This window comes from Botryllus schlosseri, chromosome 1 (genome assembly GCF_051294905.1).
Source record: "Botryllus schlosseri isolate E-star chromosome 1, Bs_hap1, whole genome shotgun sequence".
In the NCBI taxonomy this organism is placed as follows: Eukaryota; Metazoa; Chordata; class Ascidiacea; order Stolidobranchia; family Styelidae; genus Botryllus; species Botryllus schlosseri.
The window spans coordinates 10,242,136-10,263,606 of NC_137236.1; the positions used below are offsets into that span (position 1 = coordinate 10,242,136).

The 21,471-nt window shown below is 39.8% G+C and overlaps 2 protein-coding genes and 2 long non-coding RNA genes across 8 annotated transcripts in view; all 4 read left to right on the plus strand.

The window, feature by feature from the left end:
- Window positions 1-21,471, plus strand: part of LOC145453615 (uncharacterized) — a 371,639-nt gene that overhangs the window by 252,430 nt on the left and 97,738 nt on the right. The window lies entirely within an intron of this gene.
- On the plus strand, window positions 3,146-4,160 carry LOC145440870 (uncharacterized). The gene has a single exon (XM_080318644.1). It carries the CDS (start codon window positions 3,169-3,171, stop codon window positions 4,024-4,026), a length of 858 nt encoding a protein of 285 aa, XP_080174770.1. The 5' UTR covers window positions 3,146-3,168; the 3' UTR covers window positions 4,027-4,160.
- On the plus strand, window positions 10,153-11,693 carry LOC145440877 (uncharacterized). Its single transcript, XR_013915643.1, has 2 exons — window positions 10,153-10,264; window positions 11,262-11,693. It is a non-coding gene; the product is annotated as an uncharacterized LOC145440877 (long non-coding RNA).
- LOC145440887 (uncharacterized) lies at window positions 17,849-21,064 on the plus strand. Its single transcript, XR_013915646.1, has 3 exons — window positions 17,849-18,508; window positions 19,808-19,993; window positions 20,887-21,064. It is a non-coding gene; the product is annotated as an uncharacterized LOC145440887 (long non-coding RNA).

Sequence of the window (21,471 nt, forward strand, 5' to 3'; positions counted from 1 at the left end):
TCGGTAATTTTTCGCACAGGCGGAATTATCCTACAAGTGTTTGCCAATTGCAGACTTTATGGCCTTTGATTGTTCCGCATCAATCTTGAGGGGATCAGCAATAGCAAGAACAAAGCACACTGCACGTTGGAAGTCAGTGAATTGTGCTTACTCAACCATTCAGTTATTTATGTTAATGAATTGATATAAACAATACATCGATGTTTAGTGTAAAAAAATCTATCAGGCGTACGGGATCTATCTTGTTGAACTGTATGTAAAAAAATTGTCAATATGACGCCTTGTGACATCATAGGGTCCCATTCGCGTTCAGACCGAATCTTCGAAAAAGGTTCGCGTCTCACGAACCAGAACCTTGACCATCCCTACTTGGCGGTCCGGATTCCTGAATCGAAACATTGCTTGCGTATTTAGTCACTTATAGAAGGAATTTATCGTATTCAATTTCAACTTTAGGGTTGAAGCATGGAGACCGAAAACAGTATTTAATGAATATATTAACGTAATATAGGTCCACTTCAATAGCTGTTGAAGTGAATGAGACATCCGTGGTCCATCAAAGGTAGTCTACAAGTTCTTTGGACTCTGGTTGCATGACGGACGTAGAGACTATTTGTAATTGATTCGCGTGAACGTCGGTTAAATTTGAACCAAGCTTTGTCTATAAGCAACGATGATGGTCGAAAATGTATGCTCGCAACTGTATATAGACCCGTGGGTCACATTATCATGTATGAGCGGACACTATCTGTGGCCCTTATGTTGTCCGCCCCTGGTCTAAGATGATAGATTTTCCGATAATAGCGCAAGTTGCCTACCTTCAAGTTATTCAGTGGAATGTATACTACACTAGATAAACCTAATCCCACAAGTTCGATAACCAGTGTCATAATGACAATAGCAAAGTCGCTGTCAATATCATATTTATAATCATATTTCCTTGAACCCAATATTGCATGCCTTGGCTTCTTGGACTTTACGATACGTTGATTAATCAGAGAAAAGCAGACATGGAGATCCCTGAATGATTTGCTAAGCTAAAGTGTCTAATGACCGACCGCCGTTCTTCATTTTGTTACAAGGTTTAAAGTAGGACAGATGATTGATTTGTGCGGCCGCTATGAAACACACACCGACTCATGCAGGTCGACGTTTTTTTGCTCGTGAGAAAAGATCATACTAATATACATTTGAAGACAAATTAACGGAGTGTAATAATAGGATTATCATGGATTATTTACAAGTATTTTCGGTCACAGTGTCTCATCGGTACCACATCTCCCCTACCGTAAAATCGTTCTTACATTCCATGATGATTTTTTTTGCTGGTCAGTGTAATTAATTCGCGATATATCCATAACATTTGGGGATTTGCCGGCATCCCTTGCAACCCCCCTCTCATACATCAATGTACTGAGATGACAGAAAAGCGCACCACCTGGCCATGGCGCGCATAAAGTTAGCCGTTTCACCAAGCTTGTTGTGTAACATACTTGAATACAGCAACAGGAAACCACCACGAAAAACTTTTGCGGAGTAGATCATACAGCAAAATGAATGCCAATTCTAGGAAATCATAAAAAAATTGGTTAATCAAGCAATGCATTTGTATGTCATTCCATGAATTGTCGGGGCATAAATTCAAAGGTTATCTAACAGGCATTACACTATGCAGGAGAGCAAGCGCAAGGCTACTTCTGACTACGTTACATCAAGTTTGTCTTCTAGTCAGCAATAGTTAGAAAAGTTAGGATTGTGATTTTCGATTCTCAGACAGTGTTAATTAATTATTAAGGTATATATTTGTTATCATGACCTTTCTTATATTAATGAGTTCTCGATTTTGGTATTTGCAGCATTGCTATCGTATTGTAGATACACATCAGGTCAGAAATCGATATAGTAAATAGTGCGTGTTTCGACGCCGGGGGGCGTGGGCGGGGGGTTGTACACTCGTGTACAACTAGAGTCAAACCAATGGTACATATTAGGGAAGTTCCCAAAAGTTCTGGTTTGTGTGAACGCAAACCTTTTTGTAAGATTCTATGGAACGCGAACGCGAACACGAGCCTATGACTTCACGTAGTAGTGGTAATTCCAATCCTACATTTCCGTAAAGTAATATATTAATGTTACAATGTATTAGATACCCAACGACGGCACAGGTCACGTTACACCACAATGCTGAAGTAGGCCTACCTGCTGACTTTTCAAGCATAACGAAATGTGTACCAACGGGACCGATCAAACGCTATAATAATTTAATAAAATCAAAATCTTCCGTCGATTTGTCAACAATTTCAATAAGAACTTGTAAGTTAATATAAGCCTACGCCTTAACGGTATAGACTAGACCGGTATATGTATTCGTGAGGCGTCGGAATATTGCTATTGATTGCTATCGCAATTGCTATTGATGATAGGGGAAAGTGGTTGCTATACAGGCTTCTTGCTACAGATACTGGATCCTAAACAGGTTATACATTACCAACACCCCGATCGGACGGATCTGATATGATAAACATATCAGGATGGATCCCGTACGCCTACAGATTTTTCACATTAACAACGACCCATTCTTTACATCAATTTCAGTGATGTAAAAATGATTGGTAGAAGAGCAAAATTCCTTGACAACCTTCGTGTAGTCTATTTCATTCTTGATGCTGTGTGATTTCCCGCAAAGCGAAAAGCTGATTATTTTTAGCAAACTTTTTAAAGAAAGCCAAAAACTTTTTTGAAATTGGCAAGGTGATTATTTGTATAGTGCTGTGGATTTCATTTCATGCTGCAAGCGCCATACAGAGATTGGTCATAAATCGAAATGCAGAAAATTTCAACCAAAGATGTTATAGTGACGTGAAAAATTGTAATGTATGAAAAAGGTCGGCAGTGCAGAACTTACCAAGGTTCCTTTGTAAACGCTAACCTCCAGATTTGACAGGTTCACACACAGAACGCGAACGTGAACCCCACACTCACACCATCCCTAGTACATAAGTTGACTTCCCCCGTCACCGATACTGTTATGACGTATGCGTGAATAATCCTCGTTTGTATACCCGAATATACTCAAATCACTCCAGCTCCCGGTTTTGTCCAGTGCCAATTATTCCCATAGTCGTAATATTCTCTATACTTAAAGTTTATTATAATCCTATCGTAGCTATGTCCGCTCCATCGAAAGTTATACCCGAAGATGCCTTCAACAGGGAGGAAACGGTGCAAAATTACATAAAGAGTAGGCCACGTGCAATGATGGATATGCCGGTTCGGCTTATCATTGAGCGACTCAGGGAATTAGGGAAAATAGATCAACGGTCCGGATGCCTACTTGATGTGGGGTGTGGCAGTGGCGAATCAACCAGATTGTTGGCGAAAGACTTCCACCATACCATCGGAGTAGACCCGAGTGCTGCTATGATATCGTATGCCATCGCTTTCGATAATGACACGGCAGGCGTTGAGTTTAAAGTTGCAAATGCGGAAAAACTGCCTATTGAAGATAGTTCTGTCGACGTGATTACAGCCATGTTTGTTTTACACTACACCGACCTCGCGAAGTTCATTCCCGAATGCAAAAGAGTGCTAAAACCAGGCGGCATCGCACTATTTTACCGGCAACAGATATCAAAAATATTGTCTGCTGAAGATGACGCTTTACCCGTAATAGACGGACCGGTGAAAATGATGATTCGACAGCTATTGGAAAAGGCAAGAGAAATGTCGCACCCGAGCTTTCACACATATGAGCTCCATGGAACGCAATTTGACGCAATCAGCTGGGAAAAGAAAAACATAAAGATAAATGAGCTGGAATTTGCGCCTGATGCCCTGTGGACTCTTGGCTCATGGTCTCGCTTCTATCATAACCTCCCGTTTCATCAAAAAGTGCGTAAAAGCGGCGTAAATCCACTGAGTGAACTCGTGCAAGCTGTGAAAAATACCTGGACGATGCAGGATAGGGATTCCGACGACATCAAAATTAGAGTGGTGTATACGACGGCGATGATTCATTTAAAATAGCAACATGGTAAAACATTCAATGATAAATTGATAGTGCCTTGCTCATCTCATTGTGTGAAATCATAAAAATGTTGTTTAAAAAGTTACGTAGAAGTGTAATGCGTGAAAAGAAATGAATACCTCACCACGAAACATTAAGTGTCATCATTTAAATAGGTGCGAGGCAACATGTAGTTCTCCATTCGGGCCTGGTTCACAAAGACGTCGTTAAAGCTCGATTACTTCCTTTAAATATCACAACGAGCTTCTTCTTATAGTAGTCGAGATCGCCGAAAATAATTTAGATTATTTTTATAGTAAAAATTTAACGGGTGTCGCTATTCGAAACATGTATGTTACTTTTGACATTGTCATATGAATCCCTAATGACTGCAATTAGAAATATAGAGCCAATGTATCTCGTATGCCTCTACTATGCATTTGTATATTGCTTTTAATGATAAAGTACAGTTTGCACGACAATATCGCGAATCGAAACTTTCAAAATTGTCGAATTAACGAGATTACCAGTAAATTTCAATTTCATATGGTCCATTTTCGGTCTTGGTTATTATTATAAATAGTTTTATTGTCTGCTCAGAAGCCCTATACACGTATAAGAGTAAAATCAAGAATATTAACGCGTATTCTGATATGATTTGGTTGAGTAAATTCAAGACAGCGCCGTGGCGAATAAACAGGAATGACTATCGTGAAGAGTCCTATGCCCAGTAAATAATAAACTTTTCACAACTTCTGTTTCCATTCCTAGCGGCTGCGATGATGATATTGACTAATCAGACATGTACATATGTTGAACTCCAATAATTCTTGACAGCTTTGGGGGTTTATTATTCGCTGAAAATGGTGTTTCACCTTAAGAGATGTTCTGGTTTGGATAGATTTGGATCATATTCGTTCGTTACGTAAATCGTCATATCACAGTGCTAAGTGACGTGTGCAGTGGGTTTGATGTTGAGTTAGCTGGGATTGCCTCTGTTTAACGAAATCCATAGGTATCCATCCCTCGTTCACTCAATCAGATTTCGCATAAGTCATGTTAAATAAGTGACGGAAATGACAATACAAAATACTGTTGTATGTGCGAGAACTGGAATAAAAGTAATGTTTAAATGAAATAACAGAAAGAAACACTTTTACCTTATACACGTTGGCAGTATGAATTTCCTTATCTGCTAAATTCCTTCAGGAATTCGATATTATTGGCATTTGTTTCAGCACGCCCCGTTCGCAACCCAGGCCCCAACCGATCGACCGGCAAATAAAAATAATCCGGTGAGAGTGTGAACATAAACCGCGATCTGTGCCTTGTTGCCTACTGAATACGTTGATGTTGGCAATATCAGTCGTCGTTCAGTCGCAGGTGTTTGTGCTCGAGAAGAAACAGTCTCTATGTCACTTCTCATTTGTATTGCCGCTTCACCTTCATCACTTATCAGTAGAGCGATTTTTTAGTTGAAATAAACTTAATCATCGTACCCTCAAAATGAATATTTTACCATTTTTGAAATTAAAAAATTAAATTTTTACATAATGTTACCCTCATGTTTGTAGATTAGACGTTTTCGCACAGAATGCTAAATTGCCTTCCTTTACTTCGTTTCTGGTGTGAACCAGTGATGGGATCAAGTCACCACCTTCGAGTCACGAGTCATTTCGAGTCATTGCACATGTTGACTCGAGTCAAGTCAAGTCAATCGATTTTCGAAGGTGACTCGAGTCAAGTCAAGTCACTCGATTTTGGGAGGTGACTCGAGTCAAGTCGAGTCAAGTCACGAGTCAAATCACAATTCAAGTCAAATTGCCTATTTGAAGTATTAGGAATGATTACATCATCGCATTTTACCAGCTGCCTGATATACAGATTGAGTAGTCATTGATTCTGAGCCAATGATCGAATATATAGTTAAATATACATGCAAAAAGGCGCTGTATTGCTCACATATACGAACAGAACAGTCTCCGTTTATAGTCACCAGCGAAAATAGAGAAAAGAATTGATAGCATGCAATACATTGGCCATTTACAAATTGATATGATACAATTGGAGCCTGCGCCAGTGGTTCAGGACTACATAAATTATATATATCCGAGTTTGGTTAAGGTAAGAACAGAAAACAGAAATAGTCATTTTGCTATTACATTACTTTAATATACTAGTTTACGACCACGTAAGCTGTAAGTTTCGATCACTTCGTTTGCGGTCAATTCATTTGTGAGAGAACAATGGAGGGTCAGTGAAGCCCACGATCATTGAATGGGTTACACCAGCATATTTCGCTAACAATCCGACCATATGCCATATACAGTGATTTCTATCGACGCCGATTACTTGATGACTTGAAATTGGCTCGTGAATTTTGCTCCGAGTCACGAGTCAATCCATATTTCTGATATGCCGAGTCAAGTCATTTTAGCAAAGTGACTCGAGTCAAGTCAAGTCATACGAAAAACGTGACTCTAGTCTGACTCGAGTCAAGTCGTGACTCGTGTCATCTCATTACTGGTGTGAACTCCCTGTCCTTACGAAGGCGCTTCACTGCTAAACTACGCAAGCAGCATCATAGTCCCAATCATTCAAAATTGAAGAGATTTCACGAAACCTTTGAAATTTTAAAAAGATATGAGGAAATACCCTTCCCTACCCACCACCTTCATATCCATGATATACAATTATAAACATATCAGCGATATTCATTGGATTTAAATCTTACAAGAGTGTTGGTTACGGTATACACTGGGCACTGTTAGCAATTTATACAGCAGATATACATTACGAGTATATTACTTTACCTCTAGTTTACGACAGCGCAATCTGTAAGCTCCGATCATTGCGTTTGCGATCAATTATTTGTGATATAACAATGGAGGCTCCGTAACACGCACATGTCGCACAATCATTGAGTGATTGGTTGCTCTCACAAGTCAAATCACCGCATCGTTAACAATCCGAGCTTTTAAAAGATACAGCGATTTAGTCGACATCGATTACTTGACGAGTCGATCCGCATTTCTGAAACGTCGAGTCGAGTAAAGTCATTTTGGAAAGCGATTCGAGTCAAGTCAAATCACAAGAATAAGATGACTCGAGTCATCCCAACACTGAATCCCAACAACTAAAATTCGAATACTTTAAACAAAACTTCCATCGAAACAAGCAGAATGGCGGATCCGTTCAAGATGCAGGCAAGCAAAGTTTGTTTGCTTGTTTTGAAGTATTCATGGTGTTTGTCGACTACTACAGTCATCTGCACCAGGCTTATATTATTCATTTTTATTCCGTAACTGTCGACTTATAGCATGGCCCACTTGTACGATTTCTGTAGGACACCGCTTACACAGATGAGAAGACCAAGAGGAGCCTGGACAAAGCTCCAGCACTTCGGTGTAGGATTTCTGACGTCGATCTCGGTCGGACTCGAACCCACAACACATAGATATTGCAACCGCGGATTATACCACTGCACTATCTCGCCATTGGGCTGGCAAATTGATTTGTTAAAAGCTGATCCACCCCCGACCACGCAAATCTCCAATACGCTAGCGGGTTTACCGAGGATATTGAGGACTGCTTGCAAGTTATTTTAGGCCTTGTGCACCACACGGCACGAATTTCATAATGTCAATGGTTCCTCGCTTTTTGCATTCCCGTGGACAGCTTTCAATCTCTCTCGAGATCATTCATCAGTCGCTCTCACTCCCATGAATCCAGATCGAGTATAGATAGCTCTAAAATGATACATCCCCCAGCCTTTGTGATAAGATGCCCAATTGGTCATCCTGCCTTGTTTCTATATCTAATACCTAGAAATTGGTTACTTTCCTCTAAGAAGAGCAGTTTACTCGAATTCCATGAATGTGAATTTTGTCCGTACTTTGTTCGATTTACTACATTGCTAAATCCATTTATTAACATTGCCGGAGGGCAGTAAGGCTGCGAGATTAGCTAAACGAGTCACATTCTACTCGGCAATCGTGGCATTCGTCTTGGCAGACCATACAGCATATCTGCAGCTCGTGGCGTCTTCCAATTTTTTTTAAATCGGTAGACCCAATGTATAAACTATTTATAGTGGATAATAATCGTTGATATCAGGTAAACGTAGGCTACTTTACTAGAGATGATATGAGCATTGTGCTACCCGGAGGAATGTATTAGGTATTGCAATATTCATTTTGTTGATCGTCAGTTATTAAAAACTGATCATTGTAGGGCTACTCGACAAACACCGTGAATACCCAACACAAACCAACAAACCTTTTTATGCCCTACCCTCTTTCGTTGCATCTCTTAATACTGATTGCTATAAACAGGGTTGCCATACCGTCCTTATTTCTAAGATTTGCCCTTATTTTAAAGGGCCACGTCTTAGAAAACTCAACTGTCCTTATTTCTAAGAAATGTCCTTATTTTCGAATTACGTCCTTATTTTGTCTTATTTTCAACAACTACAGAACTTTGATCGTCTCCCTCTGGTATCCGTGTGGTATAATATTCTAAAATTACGCTTTCGCGTCGAGATTTTATGACATCATAAATGAAAGGAGCTCCCGTGGCGTACGTACCACAGGATGTGACTTCGAAGTGGTGAGATAGCTAGGACAGTGAGTAGTATAGCAGTTTCGGCTCTACCCAGCCATTGCAGCGGACGTCATTTTAGCGGTAAACAGCAATACCAGGTTTCTGCTGTTTAGTCTACCGCATAATAAGCTGCGGGAAAGTCAGCATTTATTGCGTACTGAAAAGGGTGCACTGCAGTCGACACTTGGGTTAAAAAGTAATAAAGCTATAAACAGGGTTGCCATACCGTCCTTATTTCTAAGATTTGTCCTTATTCTGAAGGGCCACGTCTTAGAAAACTCGACTGTCCTTATTTCTAAGAAATGTCCTTATTTTCGACTTGCGTCCTTATTCTGTCTTATTTCTTCGATCGTTTTCCTCGGGTATCTATGTTGCATGTTGCATAATATTCAAAAATTAAGCTTATTCGTCGAGATTTTATGACATCATAAATGAAAGGAACTCTCGTGACGTACACGCCACAAGATTTGACTTCTAAATGGTGAGATAGCTAGGGCAGTGAGTGGGGGTACAGCAGTTTCGGCTGTACCAACCTACCGCAGCGGACGTCATTTTAGCAGTAAACAGCAATGCCAGGTTACTGGTGTTTGGTCCACAGCAGAATAAGCTCAAGCTGTCGGGAAAGCCGCATTTACTGCGTAGTGGAAAAAGGCGCAGTGCAGTCGACACATTGGTTAAAAAGTAGTAAAGCTATAAATCATTGATAAATTTCTCCAAATTATATTGCACTTGCGCATATAGTTTTAGCTACAAAGAAGACTAAATGTGATTAGTGAAATAAACAGGCGTAAAAACGTTTTTCGTGTCGATTATGAGAGAGAATTCAATGGTATCTAACAAAGATTGAAGGGCTATTGTTTCGCGCATAGCAATATCTGCAATTGTGACATTAACCTGGAGGCCATATGAGAGACCGCTACTTCAACTTACACTGATACCCCAAAACACAAGAAGTGTGTCATCATGATTACTTTGAGCCAGTCAATGAATAATTTTTCCACAAGTCGATCAGCATCAACGACCTCAGACTACAAGGCAGCAGCTGCAGCTGCAACGATTACACATCGCAATTGTTCAAAGCACCTACTCCGATTCCGACATTGCAAATAAGTTTTCTTCGGCCAGGACCAAGACAACAAGAATTGTTACTGGAGTTGTTGCTCCATACCCTCAAAAATGATGGCAACACCAACGGTATTTTTTTTGGTGGGAAGGGGGGCTGACGAAGTGCTGTTTCGGCCCTAAATAAAGGTAAACCTACAACTGAGCTGTCCCGAGATCCATGAAGCACTTTCTAATAACAGGGAGTTGCTGGAGCAGGTTCTGGTGAAAAGTATGGAATGTGATATGCCACGGCTCGTATAAATACAGTGTATGTACAAATACGCTTTTTCATGCTAATTTAATTTTTCGACTGTCCTTATTTTTTGGTCCATGTCGATGACAACCCTGTGTATATCGCATTAATCATTGTGTATGTGTCTGCGCAGATGAAAATATAATCCGGCGATGATCGATTATAATGCGACTAATGTTAATAATAGACACTTACGTGACCTTTGACACGAACCAATCAGGTCGCAGCAGGATGTAAACAAAGGACAAGGCCGGGCAAGCTTACAATGAGCGCTTATGGAAAAGGGTTGAAAAATGAAGGTATTTAGCAAAATTACATTGAATTGGGAATAGCTGACTTTGGTGAATGATAATAACGTAGAGCTAGTATGTATTTGCAGTGTTCTAACCTACAATAAACATGAACGGTGGCAAGCCCTCGTCGGCATAGTACGTCCAAATGAATGGATTTCTGACAACTTTTCGGATGAAGCAACTATTGCTGTATTATCCTTAGTCCTTAGTCGTATACTATAGGATTGTCGTACCGAATAGCATGTATTAGATTAATCTTGAGTCAGGATATGTAAGGTATTCATTATGTGGGCTTGGCGTTATATGCGTTCTATTTATGGAATCGTATATAGTACAGTCTACACAGTCTGCATCATTATCTAGCAAATTACTGTTACACTGGACACTTGTCTGCATATTCAGTGATCATATTAATATGATATATGTTAGGCAATATGATCCGTTCCCAGCTGAAATCGTCATTTTTTGTTCTAGCTCATGTATTGAATCAATCAGGACAAATGCCGGATAACACTGTGCTAATAGCCCGTGTAACTTGGAGATGGCTACCCAGACCGTTCCTGGTGTGCGCTTGTACCTTTACCAGAGCCAATAACATGCACAGAAGAATGTAAAATCTGGATAAAGGCATGTGGACTTCATTGTAGTCATCTGAATTCTCATTTTATTAATAAAATGACATATCTATTATTGTACCAAAAATATTGAATCGTGACATAATTTAGATGAAACAATTCTGTGTTTCAAAATGAGTCCAATCTGAAATGCAGTCACACTTGATGCCACAATCGACTTGGTGTGTGTCTCGTTTTATTCCACTCCAGTTTTGCTGCTTGATGGCATGTGCTGGATTGAAATTGTTGAGAGCAATATATTCAATAATGAGATGAATAGTTGAAATTGGTAGCGGTGATACGTTGCATGAGTCGGACGAGTGCGCCTTGATAGGTGCCTGCATAGCAGTGTTGTTCTGTAAAATGAACATATTATATATTTTGTGCAGGCTTGATGGATATCTTTAATGAAGCTGCAGAAAGAGGAAGTCGATGGATAAAACGCAAGAAAATCAAATCTCTGGAAGAAGTAGAACCACAAAACAGGAAACTCGTCCAGGAAAATTACAAATTAACGGACAATTATTGCTAGTGAAGTTCAGGTCTCATAGGAGCATCATGGTGTCAAAAGATGCGAAGAAGCTGAAATTTTAAGCTAGACTACAATAAATTCTTTCTGAATTGCCCGACTTATCCTACTGACGTCACATTTATAGTATTGCTGTAAGCATTTTATTAAACCATTGGGTCAACCGTATGTAAGTGCTTCATTAAATTTCGATTTGGCCACGTAGATATGTGGTTCTTAAAAATGCACCATTTGCATTCATTCATGATTTCTCAAAACTATAATGATTATTGACTGTCAATAAATCACACACAACTTTGAAAGGATTGATGGATTGTGGTGCACTTACTTTTGTGCAGGAACTGTTCACAGGGACCATTTCAGATCGAAATATTAGTGAAATATGTGAATTCGACAAGAAATGTGAGAAAATGATGAAGTTCAGCTATGGTGAACCAGGAAATGCTATCATGGCAGAAAAGGGATTCACCATTGAGTCTGAAATCAAGAAATTGAATCTAGATGTAAATATTCCTGCACATGATTTGGCACACCGTCAAATGCCTGAGCCAGACTGTTCCGCAAGAAAGATGGCGAGACAACGTATTCATATTGAACAGCTGATCGGAAGAATCAAGGAGTATAAAATTTTGTCTGGTGTCATACTATGCAGCATTGTGTATCAACTAACCAAATATGGACTAATCGCTTACTCTAATTCGAGATTGAAAATTAAAAATTAAAAATGAATGATGCAACATATTCAGCAATTGTGAAAATTCAGTTCCATTGTGAATATCGTAATGCCTAATAGCATGCTACGGATCGTAATTGCGTGGTGCCATGGTCAATGTGTACCAACAGTGCATGTCTATTCATACTATATTCCAGTGGTGTGCATTGAAGCTCATTTAGATGCCCAATTAGTAAATGAACGATTCTCCAGGTGAAAATGTTCTAGGATTATTTGTGTTTGGTGGAATGTTATAAAACTTAAGACTACAGATACACCAAAATCTACCTTGAGGCGGGAGTTGATCGGTTGCGAGTACGGTCGAGAGATTGCTTGTCAATCACGATCGAGCTCACTGATGCTGATGCAAATCACAATGTAGTCCTTGTAGCTTCAGGTGCTGGATTGTCTTAATCAATGCATATGCATGAGAGCATATATCAGAACCTAATATGAAAATAAATCATGGTTACAATATCTATTGCAGGAGTCTCTGACAAAATGTCTTTTTCCTTACTTACCCTGTCTTACAAGTGCAAGACGAATCAATAATGGATTTTCTGAGAATGTGTATTTCCACTGAGTGTGATATATCACTTTTCCGCAAGTTGCGATAACATTAGCTGTTCACTAGAATAGGCCTATTGCTTTCACAAAGAGTGGATTGTCTCCTCAATCTTTGTCTCTAAGTCGTGTACGTAGCGCTCCATGAAATACTTCGTAGCTTCCTCCGCGGTGTTAGAACAAGATGCTGTTCCACTCAAATCCAGAAATTTGATAGAATCTCCATAGCTTTCAAGTTTCATAATCAATATACCAAAATTGTGATGTGTGGCAGCAGCTGTATTTTATAGCATATATTTCTGAACATGAGACATTCTTGAAAATTTCGCTCGAGACCTGGAGCCTATGAAATCGTCAAAATATGCATTACCGCAATCCTATATTATAGTATACAACAATCGTCGCTTAATCCGAAAAGTTGTCAAAAATCCATGCATTTGGACACAGCACGCTGATGCGTACTTGCCACCATTCATGACTAAAAGTTGCAACTACATACTAGTTCTACGCTATTACTATTCATTAAGGCCAGTCATCCCCAATTCAACGTAATATTACTTAAAACCTTCATTTTTCAACCTTTTTCCATAAGAGCTCATAGTAAGCTTGCCCGGCCTTGTTCTTTGTTTACATCATGCTGCAACCTGATTGGTTCGTGTCAAAGGTCACGTAAGTGTCTATTGTCTGCATGGGAAGCATAAAACTCACTGCTATTCGCTATGATTGATTGATTTACCTTAAATCATTATTTCCATGAATCATCAATTAAGGTAAGTATTTTTAAACAGCTGTCGAAGTATCAGTCGGGTGGATCTCGAAGCATTGCTAGTTGTTTTCCTTGATTTTCAACATGGCTTAGATCATGACCATTATCTTGGGTAATTGAATGACGGAACCAGCAGTTATTATCCGCTGTGCAGCGACTGCTCAGGAGTGCCACGAAAAAAATGAGGTAAAGCTGTTTGCCGTCGACATAAAACAATTATGAAAGGGGTACCACCTATATATAAGGTGTGATATCAAATTCAAGTTGGAAGTGTGAAAACAATTTTATAAATAGCCTCTTTCCTGTGACAGTCGTAACTATAAACAACAGACGCAGCTTCTTCATGATCTCGGTTGGCAACTAATGATTTTTAGATAGATAGATACATTGAAAACTGCAGCAGTGATTAAGTGCTTGCCGGGAATTTGGCAAAGGGTTAAGGAGTGATGCGGCATGTCGACATCACATAGATCAGAGGTCGGAAACCTATGGCCCGTATTCAAAGAGACGCCTCGAACTCAAACTCAGGGCTTGCTCGACGGAGTAAAGGCGGAGTTCAACTCCATTGGAGTAGCTCCTTGGTATTCAAAGACATTTTCTGGCTTTGCTCAGTTTCGAGTCTTACTCGACACGTCTGGCATCATTCGCAACTGTGCGCCGTGCGCTCGCTCGGTATGAACTGTTAAGATGCCGGGTTGGAATCCCGGTACGTTTAGCGTAATATATTTGGTGTGCAGTATCACACCGTGAGGACAGTTAGTAGAATCTTTGGTGTGCACGAGACACCGATTCCATATTGGCAGATAAGTATACGGTACGTGTTTCATTCCTTTCAGATAAAATAGCTATTGACATAGATATGTTGGAATATTACATGCAAGTGAATGGAAACAGGCTGCAGCAAGTACGGAAGTGCCTTACAGATTTTGATAATCCCGTGGAATACATCACTGAGGAACTGTGTTCTGATCGCTATAGGCTTACGAAAGCCGGTGTTAGTGGATTATGGAGATCCTACATGACCTTACCAGCCCATCCAACAAAGGCCTGCCCCTGCCCCCGCTGTTGAAGTTCCTTGTTGTTTTGCGCTTTTACCCCACAGGAAGCTTTCAAGATGTTGCTGGGGAACTGGAACATGTCTCCCAGCTCACCGTTGGTTGGTGGATTGGTGAAGCTGGACAGTATTGCCATAGCTCATAAAAGCTCAGCTTCAGCATACATCAAATTCCCACAAGGTGAAGTGGCACCCAATGAGGCCACACGATTTTACGACAAACAGCTGCTGAACAAGGTTCTAATATACTCCAGAATAACTATAGAGAGGACTTTTGGATTGTGGAAGAGGCTGTTCCCCTACTTATCACTGGGTCTACGGGCGACACATCAATGACTGTGATGTTAACAGCAGTGTTATACAACTATGCCAGAAAGCACAGGTAATATATTTCTTGATATTTTTAATATCAAGCGTTTAACTCCCTTCAAATTTAGGTGCATCATCAACAATGAAACTGATGTTCCTGTCATCCCACAAGAAGTTGTATGAGGCTCCCTGAGAGGCCTAGATCGGAGACGATGGATCGTAGAAACCCACTTTACGAGTGAAATTTAATTTGTTATCACAAATGAAGAAACTGCGGTATCACTTGTATGGAACCGAACGAAATGGTACAGGGTAGAAAAAAAAAAGAAGTGGAACAGTAACTATCAATAATCCACGGTTACATGAGCATAGCGAAAAAAGCATAAATATCACGGTGCGGTGTTGCAAGTCAAGGCTTGTGCAGTGTAACAGTGTGGCTGTGTCGTGCCTGTAGCAGTAGGTAGCTGGCTGGCGACTGACTGTCCTTAGGTTGGCGACTTCTTAACTCACAGTTTCACTCGGTACGGATGTATTGCAGCAGAAATACGTACGTCAGGTAGCGTAGTAAAATGAGTCTGAGGGCGTGCGAGAGAGGTCGGCGCATATAGACGAGCGATACGAGAAAAAAAGGTATAGACTTGCGCAGTGCGCGGCAAGATAGCGAGACAGGATATTGTGCAATCGTATGTGGGTCACTTGGTAATCGCAGTACTACAGCAAAGCATGTAGTTCCCTCAACAGATACCTGACGTTATTTAGGGACGTTACGTTAAGGACCAGCGGTCTGCTACACGGTCCCCCCTTGAGAGGGAGCGGAACTAGGTGACGTGGAAGAGTCACAGTACTGAATTATTATCGTCGGTATCTGCTACGAAGGGAGCCACATCCCAGCAAACACAAAACCGTAAAAGGATCATCCGGGATCATCTCGATTAGGTTCTGATTTTCTAAGTGTCGAGGGAATGTCTAAAATACGTAGTAGGATGGTCTTGTGGTTATATTCAATCAGAATAAATTCATACTCGGTGTTGTTCCATCTCATGCATTAGGCTTCGTTATATCCGGTAGTTAACCTAATAATGCAAATTTTCTATCTCTCGCGGGTACGACTAAAATACGTAGAAAGGATGACTTTGTCGGTACATTCAATCACGATGAATTCTATCCGGTTTTGTTCGATCTCATGCGGTAGCTTCGTTCTATCCATTAGAAAACAATGTTCTCCCTTCGTTTTATTGCGTGAGGATGTCACCGATGTTGTATATTCGTGTTGTTGCTCTAAGGTCGAATAGTTTTGTTTTCCTCTGATATATATGATCTTCATTATATATATATTCGCTCTTTCGGTAATCTCGCATGTTCAACGAGTATGGTTAATAGTTTTATTCAGAGAATAACTAAATAAGTGATATGTTGTACGTTTAGGAATATGATTATCGATGCGTGACTTCTAGAATATTTCGGCGATTCAAATTTTACGTCATCGCGCCATACAAACATTTGAAGCGCAACAGGTCGCAGCCAGGCATAGTTCGCTCTTTCTGTATGGTAAATGCCGTAAATATATAGGAATTGTGACTGACTGAGGTAGCGGGTTAAAGGTATATATGCAGTAGCATATAGCTTATGGGGTATTTCGAATTGCCTGTAGTATATGACGCCTAGAGCTGTTTGACTTTCTGCAAAACAGGTGTAGACAACTATAGAAAAGTTTCAGCTTTTCCAGGTTAGAATTAGAGCTAAACCGTTTTTCCGAATTAGATTACAATTATATTGCTGGCATTTCGCTCTAATTTAGTGAAATTAGACCACTATAATTCGCTTCAAACATCTGAATTACCGGTACCTATACCTACGGTATATCATAATATTTATGCTTGAATTTTCTAGGTATATAAGTCATATAGATACATTCCTGTAGAACACTGATTCATGATTTTATAAAAGTTGGTGCAAGAATGGAAATTTTCAACTTGATGTTGATTAATGGAGCAAAACTTGATATTTGAGCGCAATTATACCTCGAATCCAGTGACAAGATTATTAATCGTTGAAACCAAACGCAGCTTGATTATGTTGGCCAGAGAATTTGGCTAGCCAGACCATATTGATGGAATATGGTCACAGTAAGATAATATTTTGGGCTATTTTACATGAACTTTCCAACATTTGATTTGATATGTCCACTAAAACAGTTGTTATTCTGCTTTCGAATAAGACCTTAATTGCTGGTTTCAATGGTAACTGTGTTTGTCAAAGGCTGCAAAGGTAATTTCTTTTCCTTGTTAGATGTTTATTTGTTTGTTTGTGGTGTTCATGGTGGTGGTTCGACTACACTGGTCATTTTACACCAGGCCGGTTCTTATTATTATTATTCCGTATCTGCCCGATTACCAGTGAACTCGGCACTTGGTGAATTCGGCCGCACAAACTCGGCACTTGGTGAATTCGGCCGTGGTAGATCTCGTAGCGGTACCGGTCACCATGATTGGTTACTGGAATGTTTGCCGGTGAACTTGGCACTTTGAGTGGTTGTCAATGTTGTACGGCGGTCAGGGCATGCGTAGATCACACAGTCACGGCGTGATTAGATCACAGATTGCGTAATTGCGGGAAATAACGCGACGCTCTTCACTTGGTGAACTCGGCCCTTGGAGGAATTGGCACTAGAACACCTTCGCATTAGAAATGCATTTAGTATGAATGAACAGTATCAAAAAGGAAATTTGAACGTGTCGTGGCTCGTGGTAGATCTCGTAATCTTGGGATCCTTCAACCGTGTTATCGAGACACCCTAATCCCAGAGTGGAATCGTCTCTCCAAAGGCAAAAAATAATTTATTTTGACGTGATCATGCGAAACATTTGTTGATGAGGAACACTGGCTTGTCGTGATCGATAAACGAAGAAGCGCCGCTTGATGTTCCACAGTTTTGATCTCACATACAACGCCAAGATCCATCTTCTCAAAACTTACACGACACAGGCCCGTGACTCACGCCATCGATTCCAAGCAAACCGCGCGTGGTCGGTATATGAGCGCTGTGTTATTTCCCGTGGCTACGCAATCCGTGATCTAATCACGCCGTGACTGCGCGATCTACGGATGCCCTGACCTCCTTACAAGATTGACGAATCACTTGATAATACTATTATTAGTTTGATAATTCATATTAATAGCTGTAAATACACTTCATTTCAAAATTTCCCGAGGGCCGAATTCACCAAGTGCCGAGTTTGTGCGGCCGAATTCACCAAGTGCCGGGTGCATCGGCAACCATCTGCCCACTTACAGCACGGCCCACTCCTAGGCTTTTTAAGACATGGCTATGCGAATCAGATGGCGAGGAGGAGCCTAGATAAACGGCCAACACTTCGGTAGGAATTATGGAGTCGACGTGTCACGCTCGAACCCGCAATTCATTGGTGTTTAGCTATAATGGAACGTACCACTACGTTTCCTCGCCATACCTTGTAAAATGAGACCGTAGCATTTGGCATTTCGTGTGGCAATTGACTTTTGTGTGGAAAATTGTGTTCGTTTTAGAACTTATCCGAAACTTTTATTCCGCCATAGATTGTATATGATAAAACAATATCGGAATTGATCCTAGAAGAATTCCAAAGCAACTCACCACAAAGGAGGATTTAAAGAAGTTTGATGGAAAATTGAATGAAAGCAAAAGCCTTTGCAAGAGATGTGGTATGTTGAATCTGTTTTGGTATTTTTAAATAGGCCTACTTTGTTGTGCCGATAGCAGACAGTATATATAAACGTAAGATGTGGAAGCTATCAAGGTGTTTTTAGAAATTCAGTCAGTCAAAGTGGACGATCGTATTGCTTGGATTATATTTAGGCTTATTTTAGCATCTTTGAGATGCAACTCTAAACGTGGACGGTCATGAACAGTAGGGCTCTTCAAAAATGACTTTTTTTCTCAAATCGTACTGGCTACTTGATAAAATTGTTAGGTTACCTAATTTAAGCCTACAAACAAAATATGGTTCAAATCCAGCCAGTATCCGCTTTGCTACAAGAGAAGAAAGTTCCTATTTATTATATAAAAATGAATAATAAAAAATTTGAAGATTTTCTGTTAACCCCATGAAAGTGTTAGGCTGTCTATAGAAACGATGCTCACCAAATTTGGTTCAATTCCAACCAGTGGAAGCGGAGTTATTGCTGTCGAAAAATTTGGATTTTAATAAAATAGTACTTACGGTGAGCACAACTTTAATAAGTAAACAAAGAATCGGTCACCGTAAATACTATTTTATTCAAATCCAAATTTTTCGACGGCAATATCTCCGCTTCCACTGGTTGGAATTGAACCAAATTTGGTGAGCATCGTTTCTATAGACAGCCTAACACTTTCATGGGGTGAACAGAAAATTTTCAAATTTTTATTACCTATTTATTTTTATATAATAAATAGAAACTTTCTTCTCCTGTAGCAAAGCGGTTACTGGCTGGAATTGAACCAAATTTTGTGTTTAGGCTTAAATTAGGTAACCTAACAATATTATCAAGTAGCCAGACGATTTGAGAAAAAAAGTCATATTTTAAGAGCCCTAATGTCCATGTGAGAGAAACGTTTTAGGGTAGGCCTACTCATATGTCTCGCAGCGTTCTCTACATAATTGTCAATTGCGATACAAACTGTTTGCTTGTATTGGTAAAGCCATCCAACTTCGAATTGTAAAATGTTGGGAGTCTTGATATCAAATTTTTGAAAGGTGCACTTTGAGAAGATTTCGGAATCTGTCAAATTATACAAAAATTTAGCAAATTCTTTGACATATTTCATCTATTTGGGACTCGATCAACGTAAAAGAATTGGTAATCATTTTATACAATGTATTGTATTTGTAGTTGAAGTATAGTAATAATTCTTATGGTTACCGCACTTGTAACGATTCACGGCCATAACTGGAATAATTAGAATGATGTAACTTTCAACTTGTCATGCATTTTGCAACCACATTGTTCTCAATTTTCAAGGTGCTGACCATTCGAGGAAGAATCACCCACCGGGAATTCACGATCCGTAAACGCGGCCGACTGTTTCTCTCCTCAAGCGGAAGCGACAGAGAAGAGGAACGAAGAGAAAAAAGGAGCAGAAATAGCAAGAGTGTGACAAGTCGCGTCCGTTCGCTTTAATGCGTATTTCCATCCGCGAAGTAGTAGGTGGGAAAACTAATGGGCGTTTGGTTAGGGCTTATATAAGGTTGACTCCAGCGCTGTATTTGCTTAATGTTGCTATGAAATAGGGGTGGTGTCATTTGGTATCAATATTGACTATTGAAAGACCATTTGTTAGTGGTCATGGATTTGTTCGGCCAGTATGCAGTAATTTCTGATGGTCACTTCCCGGGCTTCTGTTCTCTAACCCCTCATGATTGTTATTCTGCTTCTAGTAAGACTGTCGATTCTAATGTTTTATCGTATCATTTGTCGGAGGTTTCGCTCGCTTTATTTACAACGTTTTGCTCTCTGCTAGGTCAATTACTGGCTGAGTATCACTACAGCCTAAGAAACTGCACTAATTCTCATTTTAATGTCTTGCTGGTTATCTTGCTGTCAATTCTAATAATTTATTAATGTCTATACCAGTGCCGCCACTCAAATGTTTTGTTCTCTGTACACAATATTGTTAGGTCTTCAGCTTTCCAGGCAGAGTATCATTCCACTTTCTAGACTTGAGTATATATCTCTCCAACTAGCTGCCAAATAACTGATTCATTTGGATTGTTGAATTGATCATTTTGGACAGAATGTGAAGAAATTTTAGTCAAGAATTCTTTTTGTGTTAGTGGCTGTTTTCAAAGAGTGCTGAAGTAGTCATCGTTGATCTTGATAATCAAGTAGAAGTGACGATTGAAGTCAGTTCTCTAGTCATATAATATTAAAAAATATAATAATAAAACTTGAAAACTTGAGTGGAAATAGTTCAGAATCGAATCCATTTTAGTAAGTATGGGCGAAAAAAATGTAGGAGTCATTCGTTAGTCGCTACCTCTGCCATTTTCGCAGTACGAATGTCTTAGCTATTAATCATCATTTTCATTTTATTTCTGCAGGGTGTTGAGAAAAAAGGCCGCATGCTGGTTATTTAACTGGCTCATCAGAAGATGAAACCTGATGATAAGGACTGTTTTCACTTTCTTTCTAAAGACATTCGTTCGTTTGTTCGTTTTATTTTTTACAACGGCATTATTGCCAATTCGTTTGAAATTAAATTATCACAAATGTGATTAATATGTAGTAAATAATGTGGTGTGTGTACGCAGCCGTGATCAGGTTAAGCCCATAGTGGTAGAAAACAGGTTATTATATCAGGATCTTCTTCTTCTAACGTAGGATCTACATTCTACTCACCATGTTTAAAGGCTGTAGCATCTGCATAATATTTACATTATTGAAGGACATGGAAAAGACGTTGAATTGAGTCGACACAAAATCCCCCTTTCTACGACCTGCCGAGATCTAATATCGACTATGTCGGCTCGGCTTTTCTACATCTTTGGTCTGTACTGTGTTTGCTGGGATGCGAGGATATAAAGCAAATGAAAAAAATACAAAAACATGCAGTTGCGAATGGTTGATAGATGTACCGAGTGAGTTTTATGTTATTTATTACCACACACACTATTAGCCTAAAAGAA